Genomic DNA, 21,683 nt, shown 5'->3' with positions numbered 1-21,683 from the left:
CAACTCTTACGCATTTGGTGAAATTAAAAAAGAAAATTGGAAGCTATAACATGAATTAGAGACATAGAGCTTCTGGGGTCAACATACTTTGGCATGTCACTTTTATGCTTCCTAATCTTACTTTTGTTCAGTAAGTGGTATAATTCAGAACGGTTCATACTAAGACTATTTACAATTTTTCACTTTAAATCTTTTGCAGGTGCATGTAGTTAAAGACTTCACATTTGAATATCATTCTGAGTCAAAGGCATGATTAATGCATACACTGTTGCCTAACACCTTTAGAAAAAAGTAGGGTTATTGCTAAAAAGGAAATTGACATACTCAAACACAACTGATAAAAAGGAACACTACAATCTTTTTAAAAGTGCTTCTCTTGTTCAATAAACATATCCAAAGCATGTCACTAATTTTCACAGCTTTCTTCTTATTACTATATTTATTTGCTGCTGAACTGTAACAATTAATCATGTGATTACAATTCTGCTCTTGCTCAGTACAACTGCACTGTTATTTTTACCTTCATTTTGTAGTGCTAGACATCTCTCTTCCTTATTTTCCTATGTTACAGTGCAATTGTTGACCTTATGAAGTGTTTTACCCCACATTTTTCATATATTTCAAGTGTGTATCAAGGGCTTTATTACTGTGTTGTTGTATATATATATATATATATATATTTTAAACATCATTATTAACAACACATTTTCAACAATGGCATTGGTGCACATATGCTTATAGAAAACAAACCATTGTAAGGATTGTCATTAGCTTTCTGCATTATACTGTCCTTTTTTAACAATTTTTAATAATTATTATTCACATAATTACATAAATTGCTGAAATCCTGCCTTCTTATTTCATTCCTCCTCCTGAACATTATTATACATCTTGTTCCCACAAATTCCATTTATTTCTATGTAATTTGCTCTTTCCCTTTTCTAAAGATCCCACTTCCAATTATTTTAGCTATTTTTCAATATTTATTACTTCAGTTAAGGTTGATTTATATTTTGGTTTCCATCTTCTCATAATTGCTTTTTGGCTCCTAGGTGTACACTAGGCTAACAACCACTGTTGACTTTGTAAGCCTAGCTACATAAAACCCAAATATTTCCTATGATTTATTGTGCCTTAGAAGTTGTTTTAAGGGGTATATGTTAGTCTGGGCATGATGTAATTGCTGCCTTGCTCAATCAGTGACACAGATGTTAGACCAAGAGTGAATTTCATATTTCGCATCCAATGGTCCAGGTTGCACTTGAATAGGGTTAGGGAAAGGCTCTTCTTTACATGGATGAGAAGGCTATTTCAGAGATTGGGGATTCTCTGTGATATATATCTGTCCCTCCAGCATGTCCTTTTCAAGTCAAAGCAAGGTTTAAATCCATTTATCTAGTACTTATGCTGCTGTGTGTTTTGCAGATATGTCGAAGGTCTGTCAGAGCAGCCAATTGTATTACACTTAGCAAGACCTTACTATGGCTAGGTAATTCAGATCCTATATCCCAGCTCAAATTAATCATTCCTTTGGTTACAGTCATTTGATCCCTCATTGTTTCTGACAAAGAATGGGAATTGTTAAAATCTACCAGCTCATTACATTTCCAAAAATATTTTCCCAATTACCACTTTCTTTCATATCACACCTCTCCAGCAATTACTATCTACATGAGGAAAAACTCTATGAAGATTACTTGGGGTATCAGAATAATTTTACAAACACTTCCAAGCAAAATACTAAACCTTGTGGACTTTGTTGCTTACTTGGGAGCTGTGCAGATGTGCTCCCATTGATCCTTGTAAATTGCTTTTTCATTCTGTCTTCCCAATATTTTCTACCTTCTTCTGATTGATTCTTATAGTTATCATCTGATATTTTAGATGCCCTACTAATTATCCTTTTTTAGCAGTAACTTCTGTTCTAGACTCAACTACAAATTTAACCAGAGCTGGTCTTTCACTTAGCACTCCCCTATCCTATTATCTTTGCCTATACTCTGCTATCAATCCCTGGTTGCAAAGGCAACCTGTAACCTAATGTCCAAACTTTCACTTGGCCTCATCCCACTCTATTACCTTTCCCTCCTTTTATTTGCTCCCAGTACCTTGGTACCTTTGCTAATTTTCCAGCAATAAATTCCAGCCTCTTCTTGCCTATTTGTATATCTCACTTGCAGTCATCTCTATTGGTAAAATCTCCTTTTTCCATTCCTGTGTTGGCTTAGTATTTAGGATACTTTCTCTTACTGTATAAATACAATATTCTGTATTCTGTATAGTTGTTATTCTCCTTAAGGGTCTATATCCAAAAACCTACACTCACTTCATTTCTTGAACTCACCAGTAGGAAAATACTAAGCAGTGCTTAAGCAGTACTAAGCAATCTGCCAGTAAGGGATCTTCCAGAACTGAAGAAAGCTGAGTACTCATCCTTATTTATTTATTTTTATTAGTGGTTAATTTTCCTACTTACTTAAGGGCCTTTAACAGAATTCATTTGAGCTCAGAATGATGAAACAGAATTCCAGACCACATGATCTCTGGATCAAATTAGATGAACACAACACAAAGACATCAAAGGTGGCACCAACTACCACAGGAATTTTTCCCACTTGATATCCTCCATACCACAGGACTGAACAACAAAAAGGCAAGTTCTTTCTTTTATGCTCACCCTTAGCTAGCCACATGGGAACTAAGGTTTGTGCTTGCCACATAAGGACTACTGGGACTCAGGTTGGGACCTTGTTTTAACTCTCCAAAGATCATAGATGATTGTAAGTTAGGAATCATAGTCAAGTCCCCCTCTGACATACATGCACTCCATCAGGAGGTTGTACTTGTCAATGTCTGGTTTACTAAAAAGGGGTCAAACCCAATTTTAAAAAGTGCAACATTGTAGCATTTGGTAAGCACACCCTAGCTCCTACTTACAACATAGAAAACACACAACTTCAAAATCATATAGACTGCTTATGGCAACTTATACCTTGCTTATAGGGCTATAATGTCCCCTATGTCACTAGATGGATTGCAAACTGACTCAAGGACAGAACCCACATGGTTAGAATTGCTGGAGCCATGTCAGACTCCAAACCAGTTGCAAGTGGTGTCCCACAAGGCTCAGTCCTGGGACCTCTCTTGTTCGGTATATATTTCTCGGAGGTAGAGGCCAACACGGAAGGACTGTGGCTGACCAAGTTCGCAGATGACTGCAAACTGGGCACCATAATCGACTCTCCAGCCGACACAAGCATCCTCCAAAAGGGCCTCATAGAAACAGACAACTGGTGCCAGAGCCATGGCCTCAAGCTAAATGCCAAAATGTGTATAGTCATCCCCTTTGGCAGTAAACAAAGTGCCCACAAATTACCACATAGGTGGTAATCCATTAAGTACAGAAGAAGTAATTAGGGACCTGGGGACCCAAGTTGATAGCAATCTCTCATTTGACAACCACGTGGCCAAAGTGGTTAGAAAAACATTTTATATAGCCCACCTAATCAAGAAGGGATTCACATCTAGATCATGGGAGGTCATCGTGCCTCTTTACTCATCCCTCATCAGGCCCATAATTGAGTACAATGCCCCTTTTGGGATGTACCTTACCAGACACCTGCAGCAACTGGAAAGACCCCAAAAGTACCTCACCAAGAGGATCAAAGGGCTCAAACAGATGCCATATGCTGCCCGGTTAAAGAAACTCCAGCTCTACTCAGTGGCATACTGCCTGTTCAGAGGCGATCTGTGCCTGACGTATAAAGCCATGTCCAACCCGGAATTAATGGACATGCTGCACCTCAGAAAATCCAAATCCCATCAAGCTACGCGCTCGAGAGACTTGAACCTCAGCACTGAAATAAATAGAACATGCTGGAGGGACAGATTCATAACCCAGAGGCTCCCTTCAGTGTGGGATAAAATCCCAGTCCAGGTTAGGCAGAGTCCCTCATTGACTCTCTTCAAGAGGAATCTTGATGAGTGGATGGGAGATCGTAGGTTTACCCTGGGTATCACTTCTGTGTCACTGTTAGACAGAAGCACAGTATACTAACCTCGAAAAAGGGCATAACAAAATTAATTTAAAATTGGTGGCAAAAGCCAAACACATTCTGGCTAGGCTTATAAATGCCCTAGGGCAGATAGCCTAGTATGAACCTATGAACCTATGAACCTATAAAGGATATAGTAGTCCAATAATTCCTATCTCTCAATAAATCAAACAGTCTAGCTAACACTGGAGCCAGAGACCTAAATCACACCAACAAATAAATAAGAAAAATAAGAGCAATAAATTTGTCATACAGCACCAACTGCTTCTCTGGAAAAAAAAATCCCTTTCCGAATCAAGCAGTGTGACACACTGCCTGTCTTTAAAAAAGAGATGGACAACTGGCTGGATATTCACACATTCACTCCTGGTATGATTGACATGGCCATTCTTGAAAAGAGATGCAAGGCATAAGTGTGGGCATTGTCAGGAAAGAAATGACTTTGGAGTTCAGTTGCCTTGTATCTCCCATGATCCTATAGGTATGCAATGTTTCACTCTTTTTCTGAACTCGTCAGTACAGAATAAGTGCATTATTTGACTATATGTTAGAAACACAGAGCTTAAATACTGCTTATTTCCAAAGTATAGCCAAATAGCCCACTTTTTCTGTACTGAAGAACTCGGAAAAGAAAATAACATGGAATGTCTAGAATTAGTGGAGTTTGGCCTTAGTGGTCTGAATGAACCATAAAGACTTTAAAAAGTAAAAAATCATGGGTATACAGCAGCCTTGAAGTTGAAACATTGGTATGTTTTAAAAGGTCATTTGCATATATTCCATGGTCCTCCACAACAGAATTTTCCACAGTGAAGACTGTAGCTTTTTTGGGGGGGTTTGGATCATATTATCTGACAGCAATAAAGTCTTATATAATGAGTTGCCTTATCACCATTAGTTACATATTAAACTTACTGTTTCAGCATTGTTCAGCAAATCTGCACCCCATGCCTAATGAGTAGATTTTCTCTTTTTTTCTGTCTGAATTTTCTTATCCCCAAATTTCTGCATCAGGATAGCTGACACATGATTCATAAATTGCTGAACTGCTTCATTCATATGAGAGATCATGCATCTCACTTAATGAATTATTGCAGTGTTCATTTGTTTGCTACATTTACTAAACACCTGTATACCTCTCCCAAGCTGCAAATGAATGAATTAATTTTACAAGTTAGTACAAGGCCAATTGTTCTTATGAGCCATTTCAAGCCTAGCCAAATACCCCATGTGAGAATCATACCCTGCACCTTGTGGCTGTAAGGCAAGCACCTTAACCATTAGGTCATCTTCTCATGTTGCTAATGTTTCTGAGAGCAGCTTGTTGAATTTATAGGCTTACTGATGCTGAGTGATTTGATTATATAAGGATAGGATTACTAAATTGTTTGAGTGGAATATTTCTTTTTTAATTTTTCTTAGATACAGAGGATTCTGAAAATGACCTATGAAAGATGGTGTGGGAGAAACTCCATGGCCTGTCATTGATTTTGTTTTCTTTTTCCCTGAAGGACTGCTATCAAAGAATGATAATGCTGCTAACTCTTCTACTGGTCTGTTTTGCATAACAAGTCAGAATTACACCTCCTTAAATTTAATGGGCAAAACTATACTTGTTGCTATAAACAACAGGCAAAAAGAGTCCCAGACATAGGCTAGATACAAAGCACAGTGTACATAATTTCTTCTGGAGTGAATGCCATCTAACTCTTAGTCATGTAAATGCATCCAGACGTCATAAACAGAGGCATTGGCATAAAACAGTGGCATTTTCTACAACTTTAAAGCTTTCTGGATGAAAAGTCTATATCCATTTCTTATCTCCAGAATTAATCTTACAGCTTTAGCCTTGGTTGGCAAGCCTTTTTAATCCTAAAATCTGACATGGATTTCCTTAGCTATGCTTGCAAAAGAAATATCTTTGCTTCTTTATAAAGCTGAACAAATGTAATTACTTGTTGCATTATCATCACACAGTATTGCTGTTCACTGTTTTCTTTGTTTAGATAAAATACATGCTGCCATATGCAGTGCGCCATGCAGCATTACAAAAAACAGTATGGAAGTGAATCATTCAGTTTCCTGTAGGTTACTTCTATGTGTTATATTCTGTCTCCTTCTGCCATATGATACTGTCACAGCTACCTCACCAGAAAACATGGAAAAATGCTAGATAAAGAAAGAGTCCACTAACATGTTCTGACAGTCACATGATCACATGGCAAGTCAGTAAATGCATACATCACAGAAGGGATTATATGAAACCTGTTTAATGAAGTCTTACCAGTTGAATTAGTTATCTCTCCCTCATTGCATGAGACACAGTCAAAGCAGCATATGGGCTGTCCTTGTTTGGTAGCTTTCCTGTATCCAAATGGACATTTCTCACTGCAAACGGAATGTGGGACCTGCAAAGGGAATCAAATTAAATGATTATTTGCCTTTTAAATAAAACCCAGAGGCAAAGACAAAATGGCTGAAGTGTAACATGATCAGACAAAATCTCTGCATACTGAAATTAATTTTCACATGAAAATTACTGAAATTTTACTTGGAAAAGAGTCATTTGGGTGGTAATCAGATACTAAGAAGAAACTGCAAAAAAACAAAAAAAAAAACTTGGGCAATTTTAATGATTTTTCTATCAGAACTCTTTCAGAAATTCTTTGCTTAAAAATACTAGAAAAAAACTACCTTAAAGCATTGTTGTGCATACATGCCTCTTGAAAAGGATATTCAACAAGTTCTTTCAACACTTCAAGAATTAACTTTGAAAATATATAATTTCCATATAATTTTAATTAAAAACTGGAAATTTTACAAGATAGCAATCTGAAACAAATAGACATGCTAAAAACAAAATTCAAGATATAGAAAATGCTTTTAACTGACATCATAGAAAGGTAAATGAGAAATGCACATAATACTTAGCAGGACAGAAAGTTTGGGAGCAGAGAAAGGAGAACAAATATAAGAGTCATTGGCCTACAAAATGAAGGAGAAGATGCATTTTTATCAACATTGATCCCAAACTTCCTTCACTGATAAGAATGTCTCATGTTGGGTACAAATAGGCCATAAAACTACTAGAAAACATATAATTAAAAATATGGCATCACAATTCAGATCCATTACAATATAATTTCTCTCATTCTGATCAAGGAACTGTTTCTGAAAATTGTATGGGGAAGCTCCACTTAAAATGGATCATAACACAATCAGATGTGACAATGACTATGCCGATAAAACTCTAGAGAGAATGAGGGAATTCTGGACTTAAACTATTAAAACAAAACAACATTAAAGATAATCTGTTAATTCCAACAACACTGAAAATATTTCACCCACTGGTCCAAGAATCTTCAACACCCCAAAAGATGCAAAAAGAAATTGTTAAAAGCAACAGTATAATATCTTCATAATAATAAATAGACTACTCAACTGTTACAGCCAAGAGAACACAAAAAATATGGTCTAAAGCCACTAATAAAAAACAAAGACGTGTACCTGCCTCATGTGACTCAACAAAAAACAAGAAAAAGAAATGAACTTATAGTATCTGTACATATTAATCATCTTGCAAATATAAATTCAACACAAAGTAATTTGTGTCAAGAAAAATGAAAGGCTGCAAACAGATTAAAAGATCAAAAAGAATGTGTTTGTGATACAATACTTGACTTCATTTAGAAATCAAGACTTAGATCAGAAAAGATAAAACTGGATAAAATCATTTCAATAACAAGGTAAGAAATGGTAGCTCATAACAAAATGTGGGCCAGATTCAATAAAACCTACACTAGGTATACACTAACCCCAGGATTTAATAAAATCTGTGTAGGTGTAGTGTAGAGCCTACATGGAATGGTACCATGTCCATGTACCCAGTTCCCCCTCAGCAGCGTGCCATGCATATTAATCATGGTGCATTGCCAAAGGTGAGCTGATGAACACAGTTATTGGATAAGGAGTGTGGTACTAACTGTCCACAGATGAGTAAGACACTCTCTGCACTGTCCAATTCTATTATTCCAATGTAATTTAAATTAAAAAATGTATGTTTGCATGGCATGGTACAGAGCGCAGCAATGCTAAGCAGCACTGAGACATCTCCCAGACATCTAAAAATAGAAACCAGATTCATTTAATTATATGTTTAAATGTCATGTTTATGCATAGCTGAGAGGGTATGCACAGCACTGCATGGTGCTCAGCAGTGCTTACATATACCGCATAGTTATATGTAAAAGTATAATCAAATTCAGCATATCCACATAGCTAAAGCAGTAGAGAACAGCCTCATGTGCAGTGTTCAGGGTTCAAATCCATCAAAGGAAAAGTAAGCATTCATTTTTAAAATACAAATTATAGGAATGTATTTTAAATTATGGCCCGCTGCACTCAGCTAAGCTCTGCCAAGACCTGCTAAGCACAGCAGAAACACAATAATGGCTGGGCATGTTTATGCACTGCTTAGCTTTGTTTGACTGGTTTTTGCACTACTCAGCTGAGCTGCACTGGTTTGCATGGTGCTAAGCAACATGCCTCATTTTTAAATATTGCTCAATGGCATAAAGGGTAGGAAAACAGGCTATATTAAGTGGAACAGGCAGCAATACTATATAATCCATTGGATCTGACTCTGAAGGATACAATGGCAGATGTTAGAGAGGGTTTGCACTTTTGTGGGCAGCTTTCGGGAATTCAGGAGTCCCATGGTCATGGTTGGACTCCTTGTCAAAACCCCTGATCACTGGCTGCTGTAGGGAGGGCTCCAGTGCTCAGAAAGTAAGGCAGAGGCCTGGGTCTGGCTGGCACGAGAACTCACCAGTGTGACAGGTCTCCCCTGCACAGGTGATCAGGTATGTCACCACTGTGATGACCTGAAGCAATGAAAGTGGGATCTCTTGGACACCTGATTCCTAGAAGCTCAGCCAGGAAATGCCCCATGAGTATGTAAGTAAGTTTACCTCTGTTTCACCTATATCTAACCTGAATGACTGCTAAACTGGTATGCATAATTGTGTGCTTCTCTCCCAATAGCTGCAGAGGAGAGAACATACAATATCGAGGCCCATGCAGGGCACCTGGCCAAGTTGCTCCATGAGTCTGGTGAGTAAAGATGTAGTATGATAACTGTACTGAAATGAGCAAGAAATAGGACAGCATTAACTGTAATAAAGTATATATAGTAAAGTTTGAAATGCAATAAATGTGGACTTACAGCTGCACTGCAATAACTGAATACTGCCAAGTGTAGTGCAATAAGCAAGAAAGAGTAAAGCATTAAGTGCTAGAAAGTATATACAATAAAGTCTGTAGTTCAATAAGTGTGGAATTAGAGCTGTATTGCAAGACCTGAATAATGTCATCTGCTGTGCAAGAAAAACTCAAAACACTGCCAGTACCTGCACTGATGTTAATTCAATAGCGTTGTCACCTCACAATAAGACGTTGTCCTGTTCGATTCTCAGCTAAAGCGTTTTCTGTGTGGAGACATGCGTGAATGGGCGTACTTTTGTTGAAGGTTGTGAGTCAGGGCTGGCAACTCGGTACGTAAAAATCTACTGCCAATCATTAGCGGACCGGAGTTCCGCTGTGGCGACCCTTAACCGGGAAAAGCCGAAAGATACAACAATAAAGTATGTTGGGCACTAATTGTGGAATTAGAGCTATTTTGCAAAAACTGAATACTGACAACTGTTATGTAATAAAAACATGAAACAATACCACAAACTGCATGAAAGTTTATAAAGTCTGTAGTACAATAAGTGTGGAAGTAGAGTTGTTTTACAAGAAATTAATTATGACAACTGTTCTGCAATAACACATGAACCAACACCAATAACACCAAGGTAAATTGTGAACATCAGGATTGTCTTGTTTTACCCACTACAGTACAGCTGTATGCATTCAGGCTGTGAGGTAAGGTGCTGCAGTCAAGTATAAGACTGTAATAGCTGTAGACTGCAAATATAATGGCTGCCAAATGTATTGTTTAACACATATAGTACTGTTCAAGGCTGATTAAAAGCCAATATTGTGCACATAATGCTCTGTCATCCACTAACAGCAGGTAAGCAAGGCATATGGGTGAGGTAGCCCACCCCATGATTGGATATTGTTGGTTGACTTCACAGATATTTCAACCCAATAATATTAAATTGCATACACCTGCAGTCTATATAGTAATGTACAGATTACCTAATATCTCTGTCAGGCTAGTAGTCCAGGCATGTGCATTCTACTGTCACTGTAGTCTAGTATAAAACTGTAGTACTACTAACAGGTCAGATTTTGGTTCCAGGAGAGCTCTAGGCAAATATCAGTCAGTCAATAACCAACAGTGACTCAGTAGCTCAATTTGTTAAACACCCTGTCTCTAGTACATTTTGCCACACACACAGACCAGGGTTCATATCCAGTGCTATATTGCCCTAAATATTACTATATCAGTCACATAATGTTTACAGATTATTTCTCTACAGGAACTACAGTTAAATGGGTGAGTTAGCCCATATTATGTGTAAATAATTGTGTGTTTCGATGTCATAGACTTAAAATCAGTAGCAAGAATGTGAAAATACGGCATAAAATAAAGGAAATAAATATAATAATAATAACGCAAAATGAAATAAATAAAATGTGTACTCTTGCTATGGCTATATGCCTGGAGTGTCTGTTAAAAAGTTGCTGCAGCCAGTTCATACATTCCATGCAGATGTCCTTTGCAGTCACTGCTACCCCGTGCCTGCCAAGCAAGGCACGACAGTTGTTTAGTTTCTCTACTGTACACATACAAGTCTCTCAAGTGTCATGCTGTCACATAATGTAATTAGTAATGTGTAGCTCCTGTGTCATAGGAATACCATTGACAGGATTACCAAAACAGCGCAACATCATTATATCAGTCCATAGTACACTTTGATAGTTATATAGGTCCACCTGACGTGCAAGTGTTCTGTGTAGTGGTGTACACACAGTTGTTAATGCTTGGCCCATACTGTCCCATGTGAATAGCTTGAGAGGTATGTATGTGCTACAGCAGCTATAGGGGAAATGTACACATAAAGAAAGGCCAGACCTGTACAGTAGATAGTAGTAAGTTTGACAAGTAAATAGCTTATAATAATGCTAATGGACTGTTTTTGTCTCTCTCCCCACCCTTACCTGCATTTATTTATTTATTCTCATTATTCATCAGTTATGGTTTACTATTAACATATGTTGTTACACTGAACTGTATTTTAGGGCATATGTATTATTATTGTTATGTATTATAATGGTTGCATATTAACATACCTTGTTGAATTCCCTGTTTTGTTGGCCTCATGCCGTAACTGTTACTGGCATGTTGTTAATACACTGACTGTTCTGTTATTTACTGTTCTGTTTCACATAATATACCTTGAAATGTACTTGGGTTATCTCCACTGTTCTGGCATGCTGTTATTACTAAAAATACGTTTTGTTTATAACTAACCTATACTTATTGTTTTACCTCCATCACCACAGCATGTCAGGGTAGGCCGGTTCCTGCTGATCTGCCTACCATGCCTCAGCTGGCCATGGCTCTAGGTCATAGCACATCTGGGACCCAGGCTGGTGGTGCCCACTCCACTGCCCATGCACCACCTTTGGGTGGAACTGTCTCAGGGGATGGGACTTGGCCTCCCCCTGGGAGCGGCGGTGGAGATGCTGCTGTCACCCAAAGACAACTGCCAGTCATAGTGCGCAGGATAGTTCAGAGGACTTATGAACCTCACCTGTGCTAGATTGAGGGCACACTGGCCAACCTGACAGGGTAGTCTGGCCCTGGTGCCCAGCCTCCAGCATAGCCATCTTCAGGGCAGAGAAGGAGCAGTGTCGACTGTGCCATGGGTGGGGACGTGAGTCACACTGCTGCTATCTGGAGGCACATGTGTCTTAGATTCCATAACACCTTCCCCATTCAAGGTGTATACCCCCAACATGTGTCCCACACAGCCCCGGTTTTCTGTCTTGTCTGTCTGCTGTTGCATTCTCTTCTACCCAACTTACCTCCCCACATGTACCTATGTCCCTTCCCCAACATTCCACTCTCTATATAAAAAAAAAAAAATTGGGCAACTGTCCCACAAAAAACATATTGCCCCATACATAGCTGTCAATTTCACACTAGTGTCCACTAGACACAGCTAATTTTCTCCAATTGGCTTGACAATACATTTATGTTGTCTTAACCCCTGTCTCTGGGGTTTGAGAGCCCAAATTCATCTACAAAATCTGTCAAAATGCACAGCTTTTGTTGTACAAAAAATGGATCGCTATGGTTCTTTCCTACACCATTCCATCACATCCATACCTGCTTTTCACTATATTTTTTCCCTCCTTGCCTCCATTTCACTACTGTCCTATCACCCTTTTTTTCTTTTCTTTATATTTTTTTAGCATGTATTTGCACTGATTTGCGAAGAGTGGCGTGGTGCAGTGCACAATGCTGCTTCACTTACCTCCGCATAAATGAACTTTAATATGCTTTAAATCCTATATGTGTCTATTTCATTGTTACTCACATGTACAAAATAAACAGCTCTGCCCAGTCTCAAACCCAGGCCCCTTTTAACAATAGCACAGTACATTAACCCACCATGCTACACAAGTTTTAGGTTAGCTAGCTGTTTCCAGCAATACATACTGATTGTTACCTACAGTCATTAAGCATATAACTGACATAAGAAAGTCATTTGAAAAATAGGAGTGTACTTTGGACCCTTGTGCAATAATATACCAGTGGACAGCCAAAGACATAATAACAGATGTCAGTGAGGCCTGTGATATAAGGTATATGTCCTCTTTTATCAGCACTCTGTGGTAAGACACCTGCTGTGGCAGCAATGGCAAAGAACATGTTCAACTGGGACCCTGGTCCAGAAATAAAACCATATGTAGGGGGGACACACCACAGAAGACTGCATTGATGGGTGTAGAGACATACAGCAGAATCTGTCATGGCACACAGGAGCATAAGTCAGTATTGCTACTATCTTGGTGATATCTATACATGTAGTGTGCTGACAGACTGTGGGGTATGACGTGTGAGGTAACAGTGGATCGTGCAGGGCATTATGGGTGTGTAGGGTCTGTACATAGTGGACATCCATGTATCTGGTCCTGTAATGTGTTCCCCTCTTGTTGTTTTGCAGGAGTGATGTACCAACGGATACATCTGCCATTTTCATCTGTAGAGACTCATGTTATACTGGATGCCCTTAGATTCCCACCATCGCATCCTGCTTTCCAGGGGTCACCACAATCGTGAACAGCAGGCAGCATTGGGAGGTGACCTTGTGAGGGTTGCCAATCAGACTGGCCAGCAGGACAGGACCTATGAGCAGGTCTGACACTGGGCCAGGGTCATGGACAATGCTGTATGTCAAAGGGCAGTTTCTGTTGCTAGGGATTGTGCTGCCACCAGTGGAGGGCCTGCGATAGAACAACCACTCTCGGGCACAAAGAAATTTCTGGTGAACCTAGGATCAGCCAACAGTTCCCAGGCATCCATCATGCCATATATCCTGGAGGTGGGTGCCACAGCGTCCACATCACAGAAGCGTCCAGGTAAGCTTACTGTGTTTACCAGGGGTTTGGGTTTTATGCACAGATGTGCATACATACTCAGAATGACAGCAATATAGCCAGTATCACATTAGCTACTGTACATGTGGATATATGGACATATTACCTTGTAACAATGCAACATTTTGGGTTGCTGACAATAATTCTTCCTCACCTTTTCATAGGTCCATCAGGTGTGGCCGAAGTCCATGGTCCTGTACCTGGTAAGTGTGATACTGTTATTTTACAGATAATATATACCCTATGAAAGTTAAGGACTGCCATTTTGCCTTATGCGCAACTGTTGTGCTTAGTTGGAGTAGAATAGCTGTATGTTCCATTTCGGAGCAGTTGACTCCAGTGTATAGAGTAGGGAATCACAGGTGTGCATTTGTAAAAACATTAACACATTTGCACTTATAGTTCTGAGCAACTACTCAGCCTGCTATACATGAGGCAATTACTCCAAGATGCCCATTCAAACACAGTAGGAAGATGGTACATACCTTAGGCATTGATACTACAACTGGCATATCATTCTCAAGATAGGTGTACTGGATTTTATGTGTAGTTCTATCAAACACACTGTCATATCGCATACCACACAGGTGTATAGTACTGGCAAAGTTAACCAGATGTAGGTGACGTGCATATTATAAAGGGGCTGACTTGCCTATGTATGTTGTTTTCAGTTTGTGTGTTGTGCATGGGATCAGAGATGAGAAGATGTGGGACGTGGAATGCAGTTGTGGATGCTCATCTGTATGAGTCTGTGTGGATTACCAGAAATAATAGTGCAGATAGTAATGTACTGCTTTTGTCTTGCTTCTCACAGGTGAATGAGGAGGCTGGACTCTGTCCCCCTTACAACCTCTCAGTGTCTCATCAGACTCTGTTGATGATGGTGGCCATAGTGAGGCACAGGCAGGATTGTCGGGGGCTGAATCTGTCCCAGAGGTTGACATCCCTCTTCTGCCCTTATTTTCCCTTCACACAGTCAGTATGCCCACATATACCCAGTCCCCAAAGGCCACAGATACTGGGTAGTCAGAGGGTGGTGACATAGAACAGGACAGTGTGAGAACTATGGTGTCAGTGAGTGTAGACACTGGCCATTGCCAGAGAGCTGGTGAGGTCCTACACAGGCAGATTGACAGGGGTGCTTGAAGGAGGACTGCTGCATGTCCACCTCCTGTCACAGGTGTCACATCCTGGGTCATTTGCTGCATGTTTCGGACTATCATGGAGGCACAGGCCCATTCTAAATGCAACACCAGGCAGGCACTTAGGGTTATGGATGCAGCACAGTCTGACATCCGTGACTACCTACACTGCATTGGTGATGCCCTGGATCATTTCACTGATGTAGTGGAAAGATGGTGGGCTGAGACAGTGTCTGTCTTTGACTGCATATTGTCTGTGCTGGAACATCTGGTTGGATTTGGGCATCGGACACTTGGACGGAGGTCAGCAACACCATCTGCTGAGAATCCACGTGGCCATGCACAGTCATGCTCCCGTAGCACAGTACCTCCAGTGCTATAGAGGGAAGTGTGCTGTCCACACCATAATGTGGCAGACCAAGGCATGTGGTCCTGGATGGTCCCATAGGGGACGTGGGTCCAGTAGACAGCAGTCACTGTCAACTACTAGCACCACATCTGACCTTGGGCATGGTGGTGCCAGTGCTACTCCTGGTGGAGACAGCTCCCGTGTTTATGGCTAGAGATGGTGAACTGTCCACTCTACCGTGTACACTCCACAGCTGTCCAACATACACACGTGTAGGGCTAGCACGGGGCTTGACTGTGTACATGCACACACTCAAACATCACTGTCACATGCAGGTCACCAACAGACACACAAGGCACCTCTTCATGGCCCATCTAACCAGCACCCCTTCCTGACTCCCAAACATGCTGTCAATTGTTTGGCACAGCCTAGGCCTCTGGCAACTCCACACCACACCCTGTGCATATGATGATACCTGTGCCACATCCCTGCCATCTGTGCCATTTATGCAGGGACATACAAATATGTGTCTGATACACAGGGTGACTATATTACTTTAAATATACTTGTGTAGTGCAGTATTATTATGCCATGGCAGTTGTAGTGAGCCACGACAGGTACTATGTGCTGACATGTGTCATGACTACACAGCAAACTTTGTGTATTTTTGTTGCATGATGTTAGACTGTGGTAGTGTTACAGAATCACAGGTGTGTCACAGACCTGTGTATGTTTCTGTTCCAAGGGTCTGAGTGGTTAAACTATGGACACATGGTGGCAATACAGTGGTACAGGATGGGATGGCAGTGCAACAGAAATATGACATCAGCAAGGTATGGCAGTATATGTGCATGGTTCCTTAGGTGCATATGTGTAGAACAGTGTGTCAGGGACAATGAGGCAGTCAGTGTAATTATACATTCATGCTTTGTGACAATGCCTGCTACCCTTGATATATGTCACCTGGGTTTCCTGAATGTACAAATCTAGACGGTGGTGAACATCAGTTATGCCTATGTAGATGAGGGCATTTTAGGGCCAGCAGCTAGTCACAGACTTGTAAAAGGCATAACCATTGCACAAAAGTAGCCCATAGGTGCAAGTCTGTAGTGCTGCAAGGGGATATATGTACACACACAAATAGAGAGTTGGCTGATGTGAGACTGGTACCCTTACCTATCTACTATTACACATTATAGCTTGCAGTACTTGTTGCATGCACCATAGAGTTTACTTAAAACTACACTGTCATCCAGTGCTCTTAAGCTGGATGACATCAGCAGGCCTTGTAGAGGAGACCAATGTAGAGGTCATCAGGTACTTAAAATGTATAACCATTGTACAGAGATAGGCCATACAGCCATGTTTTTACTGCTGCAAGGGGATATATTTACACACACACACACACACACACACACACACACACACACACACACACACACACACACACACACTCACTTGCTTGTTGTAAGATTAGAACCCCTACCTATCTATCTAACAATACACACTATAGCTCACAGTACTTATTGCATGTGACACAAAGTTTATCTGATATTAGATTCTCAGCCAGCGTTTTTAAGGTGCATGACATCAGCAGTCCTTGTAAAGGAGGCCACTGTTGAAGAAAGGAGCTAGTCACAGGGCCATAACATGAATAACCATTGCACAGACATAGGCAAGATGGGCATGTCTGTACTGCTTCAAGGGATATATCTACACACACACACACACACACACACACACACACACACACACACACACACACACACTCACACACACACATGTTGACTGATGTGAGATTAGAACCCTACCTCTCTACTATTACACACTATATCTTGCAGTACTTATTGCATACACCACAGGTTATGTTTGTTGAACATGTGGATGTAGGCACAGTACTTGTGGAGTACGCAAAGTGGCCTTGTGTTACACAGCATGTGTGGCCTACAGAGTGATCCTGCTTGATAATGTTATTGTATCTAGTGTCCTAGGAGTGGGATACCTGTTAATACCTCTGCTATGTGTGTACAGTTACCAGTATGGCTATGTGTGGCTCATTGCAGTTTGGTAGGCAAACATGTGGCCAGGGACAATATGGCCTGTCCAAGGCATGCATTGTAACCGTTGCACATTACGCCACCTACTCGCTGATGTCTATCTACAGGGTGACATTCCACAGGCACATGGTTCTGTGGGTGAGTGGATTATGTACAGTTGCAGCCTTGATCTGTTTCCATCGGACAACTGTTGTGATGTGTAGGTGTAGATAACCCCAGATTCTGAGTGTATGTGAGGACATTCGTACACCCCCCCATACACATGTATATATATATCTATATATATATATATATATATATATATATATATATATATATATATATATACATGTGTATAATAGGGATGTCACCTTAACTGTTGCTGTGTCTTACGTTATGTAACTGTGTTATGTAATATATGTGGAGAGTCTTAGGCATCAGTGTACATGTTATATAGCTCTCTCTCTCTCTCTCTATATATATATATATATAAATATATTATTATCATATATGTGTATATATATATATATATATATATATATATATATATATATGTATGTATAGATATATATATATATATATATATATATATATATATATATATATGTTCCACATACTGATAGATAGAGGAATCATGTGTGAGGGGGATAGGGAGAGACAGATATGTATTCATAGTTGTCTGTATGCACAGATGTATTTTCACATAGCAATTCTTTGGGTAGCAGAGGCAACAGACATGGGCTCAAGTTAACTAAGTGTAGGAGCATGCCCAGTGTGACTGCCAGTACTTACAAGGTAACTGCAGGCCAGAGCTACCTGTACTCCAGTCCAGGATTTTGTGTGCTGCAGACCATTGACTGCTGTACCTGTTTACACAGTCCAGCTCTTCCCTGTTATTGTCCAAAGCATTCCCCAGCTGTTTGCTGAACATAACATGTGGCTCATAATGATCAACCATACAGATTTGCACAGAATGTCCAGATATTTGCTCATATATTTGGTCTGTGTTACATAACATTGTAGTTTTCTGGCAAATTAGTGGCAAACCATTAAAGATTGATGTTAAGAAACAATGACAGTCATTTAAGATTCAGACTGCATACACTTCAAGAGTTTCATGGTAATGCAAGATCTGCTATTCTATCAATTTTGTACATTTATTAGTGCAATATTTAAAACTTGCCTGTATTTTTGGGCCTTTGTCCCACTTTTATTCATGGCTTTGGCCAGATTTGTTGCTCTAAGAGGTTGAGAAGTATGATGTTCTCTGGGGTACATGCTGTAACATCACACACAGGGTGACAGTCTGCATACCTCTCCCTGTACATGTTTTTGCAGAATGTCCAGCATTTTGCCCCATATGCCTGCTCTGTTCCTCATACAGTTGTGCTTTTCCTGTATTATACTGTAAAATGAAGGCACTGAAATGTTGTAACTACTGACACATTTAAGTGATGGCCTTTACATCCTGCAGCAAATCTGACCTGTTGCAACTTGCTGTTATACTAGCCACCTTACAGGTTACTTAGACCATGTATAATGCCTGAATTTGTGTTTGACCCTTTGTCCCCTGATTCTCTCTGGCCTTGTCCAGCTGTCTTGCAATTACAGATTGAGGGGTTATGATAGTCTGTAGGTATACCTCCATAAGAGTACGTCACACACAAAAGATGTAGATGCTGCCAGAATTGAACCAACAACACCATCACCCATACTAATGTCCCTAGCCCTGTGAGCAACACCAGCCACCAGGCAGAGAGGTTGCATTCCTCAAACTATCAACAACATGCAGACATACACTGTCAACCTGCATTATGTGGGAAATACGTGTGGCCAGATTCTATGTCACAGTCCTGGAATTGTCTGGTCTGCTGATATATCATTGCAGAATTACTGTTAATGCAGTTGTATGGGAACACAAATGAGTTGGGGGTGGGGTTAGACCAGCCCATGCTCTGCTGGCACAGACAGTCATGAGAATGTCCTGTGACCCCACTGTTTGGCATCTCCCTTGAATAATGTAGTGAAGTTTCCAGCCATGTGGCCTAGTGAATATTATGGGGGACATACTATTGAACAGAGTACCTGTTGTCCCCCATCATGTCACCTGTTGGTCTTTGGAAAGTACATGTAGCTAGTATCCTAAAAGCTACACATACCTTTGTTTCCACTGGGATGGGTTCCCTCTGTTGGCTCTGGGTCTGAGTTGAGGGTGGTAGAGCTTAGTGAGTTCATGTAGTATGTCCCTGTCCACCCTGTAGCACTCTACACTCTCCAGTTCATGTAGCTCTTGGAAGGTTACAGTGGGCCTGAACACTCTTCTCCTTCTCAGCCTGGGACAATCGTCAACAGCAGCATCAGCACTGACCTCAGCATCCAGCACATACACATGTAGCAGACCTGCAGCAGCCCCTAGCATTCTCTCAGTTAAAATTCCCAAGTCTGTACTCCACTGGTGCAGAGCATGGGGGAAATCAGATTGTAAGGTACATTCTTTATGGTGTTCTTCCCTAGGTACAGCCTGTGTGATTGGCTACCTATGATGCATTCCACTTGCCAAATACATAATTAAGGGGTTTTAATGGCCTAGTATAAGTACAACAGGGGCCATCAGTAATGAATACATCATTGGCTTTCACAGCCACTTTTTTTTACAGCCTTCCTCGCTGAGCAGTGCGGCGCTTCACACAAACCTGTTCTGCAAAGATAAACAATGCTCATCTGTCAGTAGACATACACCCTTGGCCAGGCACACTCAGCACAGAGGCAGCCTGTGCAAATGCATGCAGTCATACGAAAACACAGGCCTCGGAGGTAAACAAAGCTTAGTTGGCACTCTACACACATGCCTGCTGAGCAGAGCACCACGCCACACAAACAGGTGTCACTGAGCTCCAATGAGCTTAAAGGATTGTGGACACACCCCCTTTTGATGTCAGCTACCATTTCTGTGGACACCACCACAGTTCTGTGCCAACATAGATGGGATCTGCGGACACGGATACCCATTTGTGCTATTCAGTAAACCCAGCTCATTTGCATAGAGATCTCTACATAATACCTGGAAACTACATGGTCCCAGGGCCTGCCTTGTTAGCAACCACAGCAGTCTACCATTGTACATACTCCATGCAAGGGTCCTACAATGCATTACTGTCACATACTAATAAATCTGGTTTTCAACTCTTTTTTTTTATAAAAGCATGTTTGTGCACTGCGGCGCACCACTCAAACATAACCCCAAGTATAAAGATAATAAAATTAATTTAAATTATTTTCCATACAATTTTGGACACACAATGGATAGTTTTGCACATATCTGTGTCTACCATACTATTTCTGCCACTGTAAGTGCACTTTTACAGCCCCTGGTGTCAGTTGTACAGCCTGTATACAGAATCTTTCAGTGTACATTATAGACACCAGCACAGGGTCTGCAGGACTGCCTTTCTGCTTGCTGGATCACTCTACCACCCTCATTTGCATGCAATTCACCTGCTTATGAGGTGATTTGCCTGCCATGGATACTTCCGTGTTCGGACACCCATGCATGCCCCTCAGCACTGTTTACTGGATTGCACATCTGCTTACTTCCATGTAATCACCATGTCACTATGCCTACACAGAAAAAAGCCCACGCAGGCTTTATTAAATTCCGACTGGCGATTTTTAACCTGACCACCCTTACTGTAAATTGAGTTTTGCAAGTTCCTCCCTTTCTACTCTGCTGCTGTCTTGAATTGTTTATTTACAAAAATAGTGTAAGAAACATCTCTGTGTGGAAGATTTTCAGTCCATATATTTCTAGTTAATCACTGTATATTAATCAGATCAGACAATAGTAGTAGAAGTAGCAAACTTAAACTTGTCTTAAGTCAAAACAAAACCAAAACAAAAAAATAATAATAGAAAATATATAATTGTTCAGCATTACTAAGTATTCAAAAGTAATCCAAGCAAGGCAGGCAGTCTGTTTCCAGTCGAAAATCCTTTATTAAGTACACAGACAAGCGATCCAAGTAAAACAAAAATAGAGTAATAATTTCCTCACAAGCTTTCTAAATATATATATACTTTTTATCAGGCATAGAAGTGGTTTATTGTGCTGTAAAACAATATGTTATTGGCACACGTTAAATTCACATCCCTTCCCCCATCAGTGTGAAATTCGAGCTGGTCCTGTCTTACTTAGTAGCCGTCATAATAATATATAACCTTATGTACTTTAAATAACATTTATAATGATGTGGTACCTCTTATTTTACCAGATTATTAAGTAGATTATTAAGTCTGTGATTTTATCCAACACAATATACTACATGGCTGGAAATTTATCATCCTTAGTACATTTCGCAATCAAAAAGTATATATAAATATATACATATGCATTTTGCATGTAAAAATCAATTTCTATTTTCATAACCTATTGTTAACAGAGATCACTTTCGTCCTTCTAGACTTCTTCATGTCTGTGTACAAGAAC

At 40.2% G+C, this 21,683-nt stretch overlaps 1 protein-coding gene across 1 annotated transcript in view; it reads right to left on the bottom strand.

The window, feature by feature from the left end:
* Positions 1-21,683, bottom strand: part of LOC122797114 (extracellular calcium-sensing receptor-like) — a 244,033-nt gene that overhangs the window by 39,035 nt on the left and 183,315 nt on the right. Inside the window, 1 exon segment of the mRNA XM_044065910.1 lies at positions 6,340-6,463. Within this exon segment, the coding sequence (XP_043921845.1) occupies positions 6,340-6,463 (124 nt within the window).

Source organism: Protopterus annectens, chromosome 3.part0, assembly GCF_019279795.1.
Source record: "Protopterus annectens isolate FY-2018-M chromosome 3.part0, PAN1.0, whole genome shotgun sequence".
NCBI classification, from domain to species: domain Eukaryota; kingdom Metazoa; phylum Chordata; order Ceratodontiformes; family Protopteridae; genus Protopterus; species Protopterus annectens.
Note: the sequence above shows the minus strand (reverse complement) of the source record. Positions and strands in the feature narration are given on the sequence as shown.